This window comes from Phyllostomus hastatus, unplaced genomic scaffold (genome assembly GCF_019186645.2).
Source record: "Phyllostomus hastatus isolate PE091 unplaced genomic scaffold, TTU_PhHast_1.1 phas_contig_40, whole genome shotgun sequence".
In the NCBI taxonomy this organism is placed as follows: domain Eukaryota; kingdom Metazoa; phylum Chordata; class Mammalia; order Chiroptera; family Phyllostomidae; genus Phyllostomus; species Phyllostomus hastatus.
In genome coordinates, this window is record NW_025333872.1 from 25,823,693 (window position 1) to 25,842,483 (window position 18,791).

At 35.8% G+C, this 18,791-nt stretch overlaps 1 protein-coding gene across 2 annotated transcripts in view; it reads left to right on the top strand.

The window, feature by feature from the left end:
* Positions 1-18,791, top strand: part of ADGRB3 (adhesion G protein-coupled receptor B3) — a 719,215-nt gene that overhangs the window by 352,617 nt on the left and 347,807 nt on the right. For both annotated transcript variants that reach the window (XM_045843906.1, XM_045843907.1), the window contains exons 11-12: positions 2,087-2,155; positions 6,310-6,418. In XM_045843906.1, the coding sequence (XP_045699862.1) occupies positions 2,087-2,155; positions 6,310-6,418 (178 nt within the window). The remainder of the gene's footprint in view (positions 1-2,086; positions 2,156-6,309; positions 6,419-18,791) is intronic.

Consider the following 18,791-nt stretch of genomic DNA (forward strand, 5'->3'; position numbering starts at 1 on the left):
TTGATTTAGTAAAGTCTGATTTATTGGCCTTAGAAAATGGTACAAAAACATTTCTTATATTCTCTGTTTGGTTAGTTGAATGTATATTTTAATAATTTGTGTTTTTATGTGTACCCTATATGATTTAAAAATAATTGAACTCTGAATGTATCATTTTGATCAAGGAATTATATGTGTGCTCATATACAGTGTAGAGTCAGCAAACCATTCACTTTGAAATATTTTCCCAGAAATATTTCTGGGAAATGCATTTGCACAAATTGCTTCCCATTCTCTTGGTGTCTCTCGTTAGCAGCAGCATGCATTTGGTATGAAAGCTGGCAGGGGTCGGGATGTGGAGCACGGTCATGCACCTCAGCACAGCTAACTGCCATGCACGGGGATGAAATCTGCAACTTTTGCCTCATTAGCACCGTGCCCCCTACTGAGTTAACCAGCCACAGGCAATTGGAGAACTCTGAAGGTTAATTCTTTCTGCCCATAGGTAAAGTTACAGCTCAATGGACTAAGCCCTTAAAATGTTATCACTTCAACCAGGAAATTTTAAGTGGAAAAGGAAAGCTGGTAGTACAATACAAAAAGGTTAAACAAGCTGGAAATGGGTCTAAAACAGACTTGCGATTTTTCTCAAGAGTTGCATAAAATTTTCTGTGACTTTTCTAGAGGTTATGACTCAAAACATGTTTCATCCATGTGATTGCCAGGAACTATTAAAATAAATAGTACAAGTAGGGCAATTAAATATAGATACTAACAACTTCAAACCACAGGAGAAGAGAAATTAAGCAGCTTTGTTTTTCTTCTAAAAACACCCAGGTGAATTTATTTTGAATTAAAATAAAAGCCTGTTTTGAAAAGCTAGGTAGAGAGGAAGACTGACAAGGCTAAAATTATGATTATTCTTCCCTCGAGGGAGTCCTTTGCTAACCTGATGTGTCGGTGTGAGGCAGTGCTCCTACTGAATTAACATACAGACCAGTTAGAAGAACCTCTGAGGACCCAACTAAGGGACTGCTGTCTATGTAGTTTAAGACAAATGTCATGGATTGACTGTACACTTCTTAGGTCTCTTGTGACCCTAAGTCACTCTTCACCTTCAGCAGGTGCCCTGGTTTTCCTCTCCTGGCTCCTATGTCTTGAAGATACAGTGCAGCATGAGAGGACAGGGAAGTCTCTCTCTGGTAAACCTCTCTCATGTGTGAAATTAGCACTATCACACCTGAACTGAACTGAGACCTACACTCGGGTAGTGTGGACACTGGGAATGAAAAATGAATACCAAAATGTGCCTGTCTGTACATAAAGAGAAAGTGAAAAGCTCATTTTTGGTACCATTACACTAAAGTAAAGTCAATAGTCTTCAACAGTTAGGGATGAGAGTAAGGACAAGGATTTGGAACTTAATACAAACATATTACTGTGTCTATTCATTTCTCCATTGTGGTTTCCCAGCAGAAAGCAGAGGATTAAAAACAGCAATTTGAAAAATAGCTAAAATTTATTGAGAACATACTATGTGTTAAATGCCAGGTACTTGGAAAATTATGTGTAATATTTGAAATAGGTAGCGGTAAAAGTTAAGGAAAACTAACGAGGAAGGGCAGAGCCAGGATCCAACTGAGAAAGCCTGTCACTTGCCTCGATTTTCTCTGCAGTTATGCCTTTACTGTAACTCTCATTCAAACAGCAAAACCAGTAGCCAGCACAGATCACAATTAACTGGATAAGTTGTGATAATGAAAACATGGGACTTTCATTACAGAAGGAATAAAACTTATTTTAAGGAAATAAGTACAATGGCATGACAGACTAGAATATAGAGTCTATAATAGAACACACTGTTATGTGTGAAATAAGTGTTTTACCTATTCTGATCTCTACTGAGGTGTATATGTAAAGTAACATAGAAATTCTAGAATTAGGTGCTGAGGAAGGGTCCTCAGAGATCTTCTGGAATAATATGTTAGGGTCATACAGCAATATTGCAAAGTGCTTATACCCTTATCACAAAATCAGACCAAATTAATATTGTTGAAAACTATATTCTCTCATGTAACATTAAACTTTTATGTAATTTAATTTTCAGAACTTCTTTCAAATAGTTAGCAACCTTCTAGATGAAGAAAACAAAGAAAAATGGGAAGATGCCCAACAGGTAAGGCTGAAATATTTCACAACTTAAAGTGAAGCTGGCTAAATAAAGTTTAAAAATACATGAAGAAATTAATGGCTTGCTATTCCAAGAACACAAAAGGAGACTTTTCAAAGTCATTGCTGATCACATGATACTAATTTTAGAGAAAACAAGTGATCTCTTTATCATAATGATCAGTGGAATGAATGATCTTTCTAAATTTGAGGAACCTGAGCAGGTTTAACTAATCTATACCTTTGGGGCATTAATATGTAATAACTATGTGTCCTATCACTCAAGTTCTTTCCTATCTACAGACTATGGTAAAGACAGTGAATCTAAACGCATGTATTGCACATGGAACTGTGGAATCTAATAAGCAACATCATCTGCATTTACTACAACACATATAAGTCTGGATCAAATATGCAGATGTGCATTTTGGTTCAAAGCCAAGAGTTGTAAATATGAGTTCTCACTTTAGAAGTTGAAATGGAAAAGTCTGCTTTTTTTCCTCTTCCTGCTGTGCATGATCCGCGTAGCAAGTGGCCTTATTGGTTTAGTTATTGTGTTAAAGTGCTTTGCACAGCCACTGGTGCAATACTGACATATGGTTAATAACATTTTTCTGGATTACAGAAAAAGTAGGTTAGAGGCTCAGAAAGGGAGAATAAGAATGTTTTTTTACAATCCTATAAAAATTTAATTTAACTGATTATTAAACTTCTTTAAATTTTCTACTTGACCCTTGTTAAAAATTCCAAGAGAAAAATGCCTTCTTAAAAATGAGAGCATTGTCTGAGGTCCAGTTGAACCATCTCCACCCTTCTCCCTTTGTGACTACTCTCCAGGCCCTCATGAGCGAAGCCTGACCTTTATTGGTATGATGATAGCAGTCCTAAAAATAGTCCAGTGTGGGTCCTTCTCATTATTAGGTACAAATTCTGTGCTTTTGGCCATAGCAAGAAAAAAAAATCACTCCTTAGTTTAAGACTCTGAATCCTTTTCTACTGGTTTGAATTTTATATTTGCCCTTGGCTTTCTTCAAGGAAAAAAGTCCTAATCCACTCACTGTAAGAAAATGGTGTCTTTCCTTAGAATGCTACTGCAGAGGTTAAGCACATCTTTGTAGAATGCTGGAGACTATTAATTAGGGATATATTTAGAACAATTTTTAATACCCTATTTAAAACCAGACTGCAGTTCATCAGACGCCAGTGTTTATTGTGAGGTCCCAACTTGAGCAAACAAGGAACTGTGGCAGAACTCATCCATGGAAAATCCTGAAGCCGTAATCCGTCTATTCACTTATGATTTTGACTTAACTGTAGCCTTATCTTTTACTGATTTTTTCAATTGTGATGATCCTAAATGCTTTTTAAAAATAACTATTTCTGTGGCTTTTCCTAAAAGGTATTTTCATAAATGCAGCCACAGGGTAAATGAGTTTACAAGTTTGTGGCACCAAGGGTAAACTCCTCAGAAATAAGCACTGTTTAAAATCCACCAAGGACAGTGCCTTGTCCTTGGAGAGTTCCTTTATCTTATTTTAGAAGAATTGCCTCAGCAAAATAAAATATAAGTCATAGCTATATATGCATTTGGAAAACTAGCTGAGTAACATGATGAATATTGACATCAGGAGGTTTTTGCCAACAAATACTATACTTTTGAACAAAAAAAAGTCATTTCAGAAATTGTTTGCTGCACATCAACCACAGTTATGAAGGATGAAACTATATTTAGTTAAAGCATTCCACTCAAAACATAGTATACCAAAGTGGGAAAAAAGGCTACACTTTATATTGCATTATTTTATACACCAGCACTGTGATTGGAACTGACGAGTCCATTTCAGTTACAACAAGCCATTTTAATTCAAGTCGTGGCACTGCATTCTGTGATTTCATTATACCGAAGATTCATGCATCCATAGCAGGAGTGGGCAAACGTCAACCAGTGAGCCCAATCCAGCCTGATACAGATTTTGTACATAAATTTGGGGAATGTAGCCATACCCATTAACTTACATAGTATCATCTATGGCTGCTGTGGTGAAGCAAGGACATAGCTGAGTTGTTCTAACAGAGATTCCCTGACCCACAAAGCCTAAAATATTTACTGTCTGGCTCTTTACATAAAAAGATTACTAACCTCTGCTCTACCACCTTTAACTACTGCTAGGAAAATGAAATTAAAAACAAAATTATCTGCCAACCTAGAAAACTTCCCCACAAAGTAGAAGAGAAAGAATTTTTTTAATTGAATAAACATTAAACCAGAATGTGATGGATGTCACAGGCAATCTGCTAAGAGAATTCAAAGATAAAAAGAAATCTCACCCTTTTTTATAGTTGAGCAAATAAACATGTCACATGTGTCCTCAAGATAAACAGTAACTAGTCCTCAAGTAAGAGGACTTGAAAGCACAATCTGTCACATGCAGTTCATCTGAAATTTACTTGGTAATTGAGGTGACCACTCATTAGTTCATTGGCTTTATTCAGTGTAAAAAGAAAAAAGAAAAAAAAAGCTTCTTATATCTTACGGACTAAAGGTAGTTTTGCAACTGAGAGCAATAGGCTGCAGCGAGGCTCCCCTGCTCCCACAGAAACTGAGAGGTGGGGACACCGCTTTCTTTATAATTACATTTCAGAGAGGCACACCTCGGTCTTTAAGCTGGGAAGAGTCACTTTTTGAAAGATTTACATATATTTCAAAGGGACAGAGAACGAATTTAACAATTACTAGGAAGTAAAATTCTAAGAAAAGGGAGGGGGAGAGGCTTTGGGAAAGGGTATTTCTTATTTTCAACAGGGAAAATTAAACTTCTTATTTTGAATGTGTATTTGCCCTTACACTATGCATACTCGTATATAGTTATATGTACACAAAAACAGAAGGAAACATGGAGTAGTAACAGGAATCTTGGAGTGGATGGAAATTTTATGCACATTTTTGGAATTGGGGATATAGAACTTTCAGAATTCATATTTAATGATTGGAAATTATGTAAGAAACAGAATTTCTTCCAAAATCTTTCTGAAATTTAAAAAAATCTATCTATGCCAAATATTTGTAAGTATAATATCCATTGCTGATGTCTTCAAGTATGTGTGAGTAAATATATATCCTTGATGTTTGATTTTTAGATGGGCACAGCCACAAGGTTCTGTAAAATACACACAGTGTGTCTGCTACTCTCACTGCCCAAGGTCTTCCTCTCCTCCGTCCTGGCTCTTCCTGTATGCTTTCCTGCTGATCAGTATCGCTCTCCCCTCTGCACTAGCCTTTGCAAACACAAAGCCACTAAAACTCTTTAATCTACTTCATGCTTTCATGGCTAGAAGCTGCAGTGGTGCTAAATAGGGGAAAGAAATGAACCTAACTTCAAAAGACTTTTTTTGTTCTAATAGGGATACATAATGCAGGCTGACATTACAAGCATAATGGGTTATACATGCTAAAATTCATGTTACCTCTTAAAGGGCTTTCATGTTTCGCACATGGTGAGCTATTATCAGAATAAGGTCATCTTTAAAAGAAACACGCACTTGTTTGTAGTGTGTGAGGGGGCACAGTTTGTGGTTTGTTCTGTGTGTGTATATGCAAAACATCTACACTGGAGGTATTACTGTGATCCTGAAATTGTTCCTAAAGTTATTTATACAGTGACTATTATAATTATTAGAAATAAATGTCATCCCAGGATATTCTGTTACGATGCAGTAGACTTCATAGTGTGTAAATATTTTCATGATGGCAACAATAATTGGTTTTTCTTCCAGTGTTCATCGGATAGATGCTAATTGAAAAAAATGTTAAAAGCCCCAAAATTTCAGTATTTGTTCTTTATTGTATTTAAGTGACAGAAGGAACCCATAAAAAATAAAGACACTCTGTCTCTAAGTAGACCATCTGTTAGCTATTTGGAGTTTCCATACCTTTCTAAAAGATTAATCCCTGCACCATATCACTTCCAAAGTTCTTGCTGTGTAGCACCTGCTGTCATTCTCCACTATTAGTTTAAAAAATGCAATTGTTGCCAGTTGCAGAAATATCTTTAAATAAATCAGAGCCCATTTGTGGCCTCCTTATGTAGATTTTAAAAAGCGATGGTTATATATTCCATTACATAGACTATGTTTCACTCTAACCTTTCCTTGTTTTTGTAGATTTACCCAGGCTCAATAGAGTTAATGCAGGTGATTGAAGATTTTATACACATTGTTGGAATGGGGATGATGGACTTTCAGAATTCATACTTAATGACTGGAAATGTAGGTAAGAAATAGGATTTTTCCCAAAATCTTACTAGAATTAAAAAAAAATTGCAAGTATTTCTGCCATCCACTTCTAAATGTAGTGTCCACTGTTCCTATCTTCAAGTATCTGACACAAATGTATTATGAATATTTGGTGTCTGATTTTTAAGTGAGCACAACTACATATACACTACACACACATTCATGCATCTTCATTCATTTGTATAAATGCATATGGACATGCTTGTGTTTATCTGCACATGTATTTTTAAAGGACAATGTGCTTCTTTTTTCATTTGCTAAATTCTCATTGCTAGCCAATCTAAGGTTGAAAATATATAATATATACTCTAATGTGCTTTTTTTAAAAAAATGAGTATAGTCCTTCATACATTGTTCATGAGGATGCCGAGTTCCTTTCTTGCTGGTTGTCCCAAGGAAGTGCTGAATCTGCACGGGATGTAGAGCACTTCAGAATGCCTTTAAGGGTCGTGCTCATGGTGCTGTTACTGTGGCTGTAGTTTGCCTGAGTGGCTTCTGAGACACAGTGGGTCTCTCAGATTCCTCTGGAGTGGACTCTGTAACACTAGAGCACACACACTGAAAACACATTTCTTTCTTCAGTTGCCTTTTAACATTGTCTCTTACAAGGAGAAATCACACAGCAAAACCTACAAACACTTGGAGGCTGCCACAGTTACATTGAGCCAACAGTGATTATGTTAACCAAATGGCACATTTCTGTTTGTAGTTAAAAAAAAAATAGCAAGGATAAAAAAACAATACATACTCTTATGTACTGAACACATTCAGTTGATACAGGTTTATAGTTTTCTTGTTTTTCAAAGTTCCCTTTCATGATGTTACTGTAATTCATAAAGATTTTTTTTTATCTTCATTCTATAGTAGTCTTCACATAAAGACCACTGAACTACAGAGAGTAATGTGTTAAAATATCTAACTTCACATTCTCATTCACTGGATGTTTAAGCTTTAGTTTCTGGATCAAGAAGAGACCTAATTTACTGGGGGGATTAACTAGGAGAGTTCAACTAGTATAGGGCATACATTTTTTATGATTAAGGCTTTTGGTAGTTCATTTTATATTTGATTTCTACTGAAGATCCTTTAGTCCTGCTGAGACTGATTTGATCCTAAGATAATCTTTCACAAGGGTGACCTCAAACTATAGTGGGTAATAGTTAACTACTGGTAATATTCTTCAGCTGAGGAAAGCCTATATAATGGAGTTCTTGAAGGTCTGGAAACATTTGCCTTGCCCATATACTATCTTTATGCATAAGGCCTTGCCAGTCAAATTTATATCTTAATCCACCTTCTAAGTCAGTTTGAAGGCATAGATTTTTCCCCAAATAAAGTGTCCCATGGCTTCTGCTGGTTTGGGAATGGAATGAGTTGTCCCTTGCTAGGGGCAATGAGAAGGAAAAAGGACAAAAAATAATGTCTTTGTGGATGAGTTCAGAAGTCCAATAAAATCCAAATTTTATGTCCACTTCAAAAGTGGCTGGGCAAAGAGAAGAAAGGCAGTCTGTAGGATAAGGGATAACATGTATGGGGTTCTGATGCTGAGGGAGCATGGAAAGCACCTAGAAGATTCTAGAGGTGTTGGTCATTAAAGTTGGAGCCACTCTCCTGAGGGCCTTACTTTTTTCTCCTTTTTTTTTATTGTTCTATTATAGTTGTTCCAATCTGCCCACCCCCCGCATTGCTCTCCTCTACCCTGCCTACGCCTCTGCTCCCACAGTCAACTAAGGGCCTTACTTATGACTTTTATGGTGGGAAAGGAACCATGAAGGCCGCTCTGCCAGATTGGACAATTCCTAAAGTAATTTATTAAAAAAATGAAGAGAAAAATCAAAGATATTGTTTTTCTTTTTCTTTTTGTAATTGTTACATCTGATTCTAAAAGTCGTTTATTGCTCCAGATCTGTCCATACTGTCACAAAGGGTAAAATTTCTTTTACTTTTTTTTTAATGGCTGAGTAGTTTTTCCATTGTGTAAATGCCCCATAATTGTTTCATCCACTCATCTACTGATGGACACTTGGGCTGCTTCCATATCTTGGGGATTGTAATTAACTCTGTAATGTGCATAGGGGTGCTCATGTTCTTTTGAATTAGTGTTGTTGGTTCTTTCAGATATATTCCCAGAAGTGGGATCACTGGGTCAAAAGGCAGATACATTTTTAATTTTTTGAGGACACCCCATACTGTTTTCCACAGTGGCTGCACCAGTCTGCATTCCCTCTGACAGTGCAGAAGGGTTCCCTTGTCTTTGTGTCCTTGGGAGCGTTTGTTGTTTGTTGATTTATTGATGACAGCTATTCTGACATGTGTGAGGTGGTATCTCATGGTTTTAATTTGCATTTTTCTGATGATTAGTGTCATTGAGCATCTTTTCATGTATCTATTTGCCATCTGCATGTCCTCTTTGGAGAAGTGTCTATTCAGGTCCTTTGCCCATTTTTTAATTGGGTTATTTGTTTTGTTTTGTTTTTTGGAGTTGTGTAAGTACTTTATAAATTTTGGATATTAACCCTTTATCACATGTACCAGCAAATATGTTCTCCCATCCTATGGGTTGTTTTTTTATTTAGTTGATAGTTTCCTTTGCTGTGCAAAACCTTTTTAGTTTGATACAGTCCCCTTTGTTTTTGTTGTTGTTGTTGTTGTTTGTTTGTTTTGTTTTGTTTCCCTTTCTTAAGGAAGTATATCTGATAAAATATTGCTATGAGAAATGTCTGATATTTTACTGCCTATGTTTTCTTCTAGGATTTTTATGGTTTTGAGTCTAATATTTAAGTTTTTAATACATTTTAAATTTATTCTGTCTCCTAGAGAACATTATGCTAAGTGAAATAAGCCAGTCAGAAAAGATTTCACTTATATGTGAAATCTAATGAACAAACTGAACTAACAAGCAAAATAGAGACAGACTTAGAACAAGATGATAGCTATTGTGGTATGGGTGTTAGGGGTGGGGGGATCAAGCAAAAAGGACAAAGGACTCATGGACATGGACAACAGTTTGACAATTGGAAAGGGGAGGAAACATAACAGGGTTAAATGGTAGTGGAAAGATATAATTAAAAATTAGGAAATAAAAATAAAAGGCATTGCTAATTAAAAGTATTATCAGATCAATGCATGACACTTGTTTGGAATGTGTTTGGAAAAAACTTTTTAAAAAAGCCAGTCTCAGGATCTAGTAAACTTAAATTGGAACTTGAATCAGGCTGTTTGAATACTGTGATATCAAATGTTCTATAGCGGGGGTCCCCAAGGTCACTGCTCTCCATCTGTGGATGCATTGCATTGCCACCTAAGCTCTGCCACCTGTCTCCCACCTACCACCCCACCCTGGTCTGTGGAAAAATTTTCTTCCATGAAACTGGTCTCTGGTGCCAAAAATGTTGGGGACCACTGCTCTATAGTACTGGTATTTTTAGCTGTAAAAATTCCATAAATATCCATAAATTGCAAACAATTGTTCCTCTTTACCTTTCTTTGGACTTCCTAAAATTGCATATTTGAAAAATGTGTGTATTATTTTTTACATTTTGATTAGGTTCTCTAGGTTTGCCTACTGTCTTTAGCATCACTAAATTTTAAGTATACTGAGTAGAGTAACTGAAAGAAACTTAATGATGCAAAGAAAGCTAGTGTTGTCCTATATTGTCTTTAGTATTGTATAATGGCAGTGTGATAATTTGGCCTGATTATTTGTGTTGCATTAATTATCCACATGCTAAAAAAAAGTACATATGTTCTGTGAATAAAAATTGCAAACATTACTACACTGCCCCAAGGATATCTTATTTATTATTGATTTCTTCAAATACTATTCCAGGGCCCAACTTACTGTAGTCTGATGACCTGAAGAAAGTTATTCTCAATAATATTTAAAGGTTTTCTCCTGGCTGGTGTGACTCAGTGGATTGTGCACCAGCCTGTGGACCAAAGGGTCCCTGATTTGATTCCCAGTCAGGACACATGCCTGGGTTGCAGGCCAGGTCCTCAGTAGGGGACAAAGGAGAGGCAACCACACATTGATGTTTCTATGCCTCTCTTTCTCCCACCCTTCCCCTCTGTCTAAAAATAAAATAAATAAAATTTTTTAAAAATGTATTTAAGGGTTTTCTCAAGTATATACATATTACTCCAGAGTAATAGAACCAATGTGATATTTGTAGATATGTAGAAAAAAATTATTTTAAGAAATTGGCTCATGCAGTTGTGGAAACTCAGACATTTATGATCAGCTGTCTGCAAACTGGAGGCCAGGACAACTGATGCTGTATTTTTAGTTTGAGTCTGAAGGTCTAAGAACCAGAAACACCAGTGGCATGAGTTTTGGTTTGAATACAATGGCCTGAGAACTGAGAGCACTGATGTCCAAGGCCATGAGAGGATGGATGTCCCAGCTCAAGCAGATGGAGCAAATTTGCCCTCCCTCTGCCTTTTTTCTATTCAGGCCCTCAGTGGACTGGATGTTACCCACCCACATCAGTGAGGGAAATTTTTACTAAGTCTACTGAGTCAAATCTACTGCTTCCAGAAAAATTATGGCAGACACACCCAGAAATAATGTTTTACCATCTGTTTGAGCACCCCTTAGTCCAGTAAAGTTACATATAACATCAACGATCATAATCCACTAGCATTAAATTTGATAATATGAATAATAATTACTATTAACATTCTTCATATTATCCAATTTTATATAGATATATGATTACCTGGTTATACTTTTGTCTAATATTTCCAATATGTTTGGATAAGAACAAAGAGAATATCTCACAGCAGAAATTGTGAGACATGTGAGTTGGCACTTATTCATCTTTCATCCTGAGACCAAATATAATTATCCAGCCTGAAGCTCATTATACTGAGCACACATCCATATGAACACACATGTTTACATGCACACATACACACTGCATGTGTGATAAAAAGATACTAGCTAACTAAGCATGGTTCATAACTCCTGATGGCCTTTTTCTTCAGGGGGTGTTAGATTAAGGCTACTTAAAGAGCTTCAAACAATCATCATGTATTTTCGATAGATTACAATTTTTTCATAAAGCCTATATGTATAGCCACCTTACTTTCCTGGAACATAGATAATAAGTTCCTGAAGAGACCAAGTTGAACAACCAAAAATAATTATCATAAAGACCATACAATTCAATAAGAGAATCTCAGAACCTCACTGATGCCTCAGCCTTGAATATAGTTTAGCAGTTTTGTTTTCTGGTACCTGGTTTAAAAAGAATGAGTTGGAAGCAGAGACAGTGCTGTTAAAAGCACAGATATAGCAAATAGAAAAGATGAAATGCTGAAACAGTAAGGACAATGAAGTATGGAAAGAATGCAGCCGAGTAAGGTCCCACACTGTGGGAACCAATGACTTCTCATGCCTCAGACTTGAGAACAGCAGTTCCAGGACAAAGGACAATAATTTAGGTCTAAAATTATGGTCTTTATTCATCAAAATAAAAGTTTCTATAGTCTGATTTAGGATAGCAGGAAAAATAAGTAATATATTTTGGAAAGCTTTTCTTTAAAAATGGTTCAAGTTAAAATTTTTAAAGCTTCTTTTATCTTAAAAAAAAATATCCCTACCTGTACCAGCTTTTGATACATGAACTGCTCTTATATGTTTACAGTCCATGAACATTTTGGTATATATACATGCATGCTCATTCTTGGAGGGAGCAGGACCTTAGCTTTGATCAATTTTTCAAAAGACTTATGATCTCTAAATGTCTAATACAAGGTGTGGAAGAAACACTTTTTTAAAGACTTTATTTATTTATTTTAGACAGAGGGGAAGGGTGGGAGAAAGAGAGAGAGAAACAATAATGTGTGGTTGCCTCTCACATGCCCCCTACTGGGGACCTGGCCTGCAACCCAGCCATGTGCCCTGACTGGGAATTGAACTGGGGACCTTTTGATTCACAAGCCAGTGCTCAATCCAGTGAGTCATACCAGCCAGGTCTGGAAGAAATACTTTTATGAACAAAGATGTTAAACAAGCCAATGCATTTATGAAATAATTTATCTTAAATAGATACTTATTTTTAATATTCACATATGAATATGACATTCAAATAGATGCATGATGATTATAATAAATGAAAGTTAATGAGCATTTACTAGAGACTAATCATCTGCTAATAGCTAATATAATTACTGAATAAATGAATGAATATGAAAAATTGATATGCTAAAAAGATTTCAATTTTCAATATGCCTCAGTTTATTATAAAATTGTATTCTAAATGTTCTAAACATTCTGTATAGCTAAGTGGTTTACAGTAAAATTATAATTTTTTCAGGGTTTTTTTTACAAATATTTATTATCAATTAGGTTAGGAATTATTTAAAATTAGTTATTTTTCTTTAACAAAAAATGTTCTTTAAAGATTTGTATAGCTGTGACCTGTGTGGCTTAAGTGGTTGGAGCATTGTCCCATAACCAGAGTCATGGATTCTATTCCCACTCAGTGCACATACCCAGGTTGAGGGTTTGATAAACTGTCAGGGCATATAGAGAAGTCCGTCTCTCTCTCTCTCTCTCTCTCTCTCCTTCCCTCCTTCCCTCCTGCGTTCTCCCCTTTGCCTTCCCCTCTGTCTCTCTCCATTCCTTTATCTCTCTAAAAGCAATGAAAACATGTCCTCGGGTAGGGCTAAGAAAAGACTTCTTTAAATTTGCTTTCTATATTTTCTCTCCAAACGTTTTCTTTCTAGTCCCTTGCAGTTCAGCATTTCTTTCCTCACTTTCCTGAAATTCCTCTCAGCAAAGCCTTCTGAAACTCCCTGTTGACAATTTAACCTCCACCCATATTTCAGCCTTCATGTGCTCTATATCTTGCTAACCATGCTTTCTTGAAACTGTCCCTTTTTTATCATTTTAATATTTATCATAGTAGAAAATGGAATTAAATGATAAAAATTAGATTAATGATTCAGAAATACTTAGATATTTTTGGATACAAAGAATATGAAGCACTGAAAAGGAAACAAGTGAATATTGGAGGCCCAGGTCTTTTTGATTCCAAAGATAGAACAGAATGAATGAGATTTTAGAGTGATAGCACACACCCATAGATTTCTGTTGTTCTAAAGATCCATCTGTAGTTGCAGCAGAGTGTTTTATAGTTTTCTTACTATGCTTTTAGTCATCTGTTTTCCACAAAACTTTATGTAGCATATTATATTTGCTTTCTTTATTGGTAAGAATAGCCTGTCCTTTATCATTGTTTTAATTTTGAACTTGGAACTTGTATTCATTGAACTGAAATCAAGGGAGATCAGCGATGTGTTACATGTTACTAACCTTCAAGCTATATCTCTTACCATTTTCCTAAGTGATTCGGGTCATTAAAGTAAATGAGTAATCTTAACCAGGAGATAGATTGCAGTCTATTTGTGAACATAAACCAATTAAATAAATAAATAAAATGCCAAGTATACTTGGTGCATGTCATAAAAACCAAGTGTTACAAAGATTCAGTCCAAGAGATGCTGTTCTGTGTAAAGACCTAGAAAAACTTCTTGGAGAAGGGACCACTTAGTGTCAACTTTGAAGGATAGACTGGATTGTTGACAATACAAAAATAAAGGACTGTGAGTGGCAAAGAAATGGTTATATTCCAGAACATTCTTTTATCAAAAAAAAAGGATAGAAATGTAAAGTTGAGGATTGTCTAGGGGATAACAGTCTATTTTGATAAAAGCATATACATGTGGAAGTAAAGGAAGCGAAATAAAATCGGAGAGGCATGCTGAGAGCTGCTGTAGGATGGTTCTGAAGGCAACAGGGAGCTACTAAAGATTGGCTTGATGAGGGTTGTGCATTGGTAAGATGTGTTATAGCAGAAAGAGAACTTGTTGAAATTGAGAAAGTCTACATACATGAACACTAGAATATGTTTTACAATAACCCATGCATGAGAAAACAAAGACTTGAATTACTGGTAGTAAAAAGAGTAACCAAAATGTGGTTATGAATTTGAGATTATCTGAGGGTAGAAATTACAGCACTCTATAACTGACTGAGGTATAAGACAGAAGGGAGGAATTAAGATTATATTTATCTGACAAACATTAGAGAGTGTCTTTTATGTATTGATATTTAGATGCAAGTGTAACCCTCAAGTGAAAAAATAAAATGAGGTCTTGAGCTTTAGCAAAGAGGTGAAATTTATGATATACACTTAGTAATCAACTGCATAAAAGTGATAGTTGAAAAAAAAGATGTAAGGTATTGTCTATATTAAAAACAAAGAGTCACAGCAGGCATCAGAATAAGAATAATCAGAGACAGTATGTATAAAGAGTGTCAGAACAAGGCAGCATAAAGTCATGGTCATGTAATTAATAGGAGGGGAAGAACATTTCAAAATGAATATGCTACTTAATATTAATTGCTAATAAATATCAGAGTATTGGAATTAAGCAAAATCTTATGTGATTGCTGAGGATATAGCAAAACTTCTCCAGGAAAAGTGCAGACACATCTCTTTAGGTGGCTTCAGTGGATCACATTCTTAACATTTGATACAATTATCTCCAAGTATTTATTATACTTGCACAGATGGATGCTGCTAGATCCACTTACTGCTATCTTGTAGCTGTTCTTTAGGAACAGTTGGAGTTAACAATATCAAATTAAAAGGGAATGTTTTAGGCTAATAATATTTCAGATACAGAATGTTATAATTGTTAGCTATAGGGAATTTCAAAAGTGGTTCTTATGTATAAACCCTAAGAGATAAAAGATTCTAGAAAGTATCGTTTTAATTATTCTCCAGTAATTCAATAAGTGCAGTGCCTTAAAACATTAAAGTTAAGACATTTTTCTTTGCCAACCTAAATATTGTTGTCTATTTTTGGTTTAAAAATATGAAATACTGGGCTTTTCACAGTGAACATTCATACTTGATTTTTTTGAAATTTAATCAAAATTTAATCTGAAGAATGGCATAATACAACTTAATATCTTCTTTCTCTCTACAGCACTGTCTCATCGATATCAAATCTTTATTTCTTATACTCACTGGCAAATTTAATCATTTCTCTGGTAGAATGTCTTGTTCTTCAATTGAGAAACAAAACTTCAATCCGATGATGTAATTACAAAAATAAAGTGGCTTCTCTTTCTAGGCTTATTTAACTTTCTGTCACTGCTGAGTTTTATTGTTCATACAGCTTCACTTCTTTAACTTCCTTTCTTTAAAGGTAAGATGCAGTGAGTTCACACTGAGCCTCAGAAATACGCAAGTAAACATCTATTTTTGTCTGTTTTTTCTGTGGCACCTGATATTGGTTCAGTCAGCTAGACTTGTATCTGAAAGTGTCAAATTCTGCCCTCACCTTCTGGCTTTTTACCACTCTTTCTTGCTAGACACATGAAGCAAGTGGTATGTTTTTTCTGTAGATCGGGAAGGAAAAAAACTAAAAATACTTGTGTTTTTTTTTAATGGTACTGGTTCCCTTGAGAAAATAGATATAGTCAAGCATAGTTTTAAACTGTGACTTGGAATGATATGCCACCCAATGAGCTTTTATTGCTCATTTAACAGGAAATGTATTACTGTATTTTCTGTGATCCACTGTTTTCCAAATGGTCAGGGGTGGAAGCTCTGGGGAGGTTGTTGTGGAGAGCCATATAAGACCCTTATAGTAGCAAGCAAGACATGCAACTCAGGAGGTGTGGATGGGCTCTCTTCCCCCCAACTGAGGACCCCTGTTTTCCTTGCCCTCTAACGTCATTATAATTGATCGATGATGATTCATGATTTGTATTGGCTTTAAGAGGTCTTAGACAGTCATTCAATAAACATGTGTCTGGTTCTTTTCTAGGTTCTGAGAATTTTCAGTAAACAAATTAGACAAAACTCTTGCTCTTATGAAACTTGTTCTGTAGCAGAGATAAATGTCAAACAAGTGCCATCTAACGTGCCCAGTGGTTATAAATGATATGAAGAAATAAAGCGATCCTCAAGGGTGAGGGCGTAGAGTGAATATAGGGGAGCTGTCTCAGGTTGGTGGTCAGGGAAGGCTCTCAGCAGAGGAGTGACATTTGAATATATACCTCAGTGCCTGGAGAGCATGAGACACAATGATGTGTGGTGACAGAACATTTCAAGCGGAAGGAACAATACATACAAACGCCATGATGTATCCATACACTTGATGTATTGGAGGCGCTAAAGAAGGTGAAGTGGGGTTGGAGTGGCTGAGGGAGGGACTATGAAAGGAGATGCAGTCAGAAACGGAGTGACGTGCCAGATTATGGGTGAGATGCCAAACTACTGGAGGGTTTGAACGGGAAAATAACCTGACCTTATTTATGCCCTGAAAGGACCATTATGACTATGGAGTAGAAACTAGGAAACTATTGGGGGTATGGCTGGATATAGGGAGACTGGAAGGGTATTGATTGTGATAGGCCAGATGAGGGAGCTTGGTAGTTTGGACCAGATGCCAGTGGAAATAGTGAGAAGTGGTCAGATGTGGCAGGTGTGTCATGGTGGATCTGTCAGAGCCTGCTAATGGTTAGAAGTTGGATATCAAAGAAAGAGAAGGTTCAGGATATCTCCACTATGTCTCAAGAACCCAGATACAAAAATGAGACAGATTTATTTCAAAATATGTATACTATAAACAAATGTCAGACCTGACCTTGGTGATCATCTATATGTCTCTACAGTTTAGGGTACAAAGCAAACTATTAGGTTTACTTTTTTTTCTCTTCTTAAAAACTTTTATTGCTATATAATTGACATATAACATTGTAACAAGTCAACATAATGACTTGATAATATGTACATATTTTTAAATGATCACCACCGTAAGTTTACTTAACATTCATCACCACATATGGTTATAATTTTTTTGCTTTTGAAAACGTATAAGACCTAATTTCTTGACAACTTTCAAATATACAATTCAGTATTGTTAACTGTAGTCATCATGCTATTTTTTACATATTCCTGTTCCTTAGCCCAACACAAATCCTTGCTCTTGCAGTTGAACATTTTCATCTTCTGAGGCCCTCAGCCTTCTATCACCATTCCACTGTCTGAATTCTTACACAAAAGCTAGAATGAAATTGTTCATTGAAATGACTATTTAAACCTGTAGCTAAGATTGAGCTGCCAGTTAACAAGTGAAATATACCCTACTTTCCCCACCTTATTTTGTGTTTCTTCTGTTTGTAAAGCCCTGGAACCTCAAAAAGGAAGGATGTTTATGGGTGACCAAGACTAGCCATGAACTGGCCAGCTTCATTGTACTTAAACTATTGTATATAGTTTTCCTTTTTTAGGTATATTTTATTGATTATGCTATTACAGTTGTCCCATTGTTTTCTCCCCTTCATTCCCCTCCACCCTGCACCCACCCTCCCACCAGCATTCCCCCATCTTAGTTCATGTCCATGGGTCATACATTTAAGGTGTTTGTCTTCTCCATTTCCTGTACTGTTCTTAACCTCCCCTGTCTATTTTCTAAACTATTATATATTTTTAAATATTTATTTAAATATGCTAAATGAAATAAGCTAGTCAGAGAAAGGCAAGTACTGTATGATTTCGCTCATATGTGGAATCTAATGAACAAACTGAACTAATAAGCCAAATAGAGACAGAGTCATAGAGAGCAGACTGAGAGATCCTGGGGGTATGGGGTGGTGGGGGCTGGAGAGATTGAGCAAAAAAGAGAAAAATTTCATGAACACAGACAACAACGTGGTGGTTGTGGGGGGTAGGAGGTGGAGGTGGAAGAGGAGGGTATGGGGGGATAAATGGTAATGGAAAAATACAATAAAAATAATAAATAAAAATTAAAAATAAATAAAAGTTTATCAGGCAAGCTGCAAATGTCTTTGCAAAGTACCTTTTTTTTCCAGCTTAGAAAATGTTCTTTGTAGTAGTACTGCTATAAAAGTTACAACCCTGGATCTTCAAGTAGAAAACACTGGTGTTTTAAATTTAAATAGCATTTTAAATTATCAGTAGTACTGTGTTCTTTTAGAAAATAACTGGGGTGAAAAGAGTTGCATAATATTTCCAGATTTATCTAATTTGTTTTTAACAGCCATATGCAAAGACACAATTCTTCATGGAGTCATTATTAAATATTTCTCTCTAAAAATGTTATACTAGTAAACATTATTAGTAGCTATTCGTTCTCATTTTGAGATACCCAGATGCCCTAACTTTCCCTCTGTTTTCCCTGTATTATGCTAGTCACTAGCACTAACTACTATTCTGCTCTGAATCTTCAGTATAGTCACAGAGTTTTAACAGCTTTTGCTTCTTTATCCTGGTTTAACTTACCATCAAGAAAAAAGAGTCTAC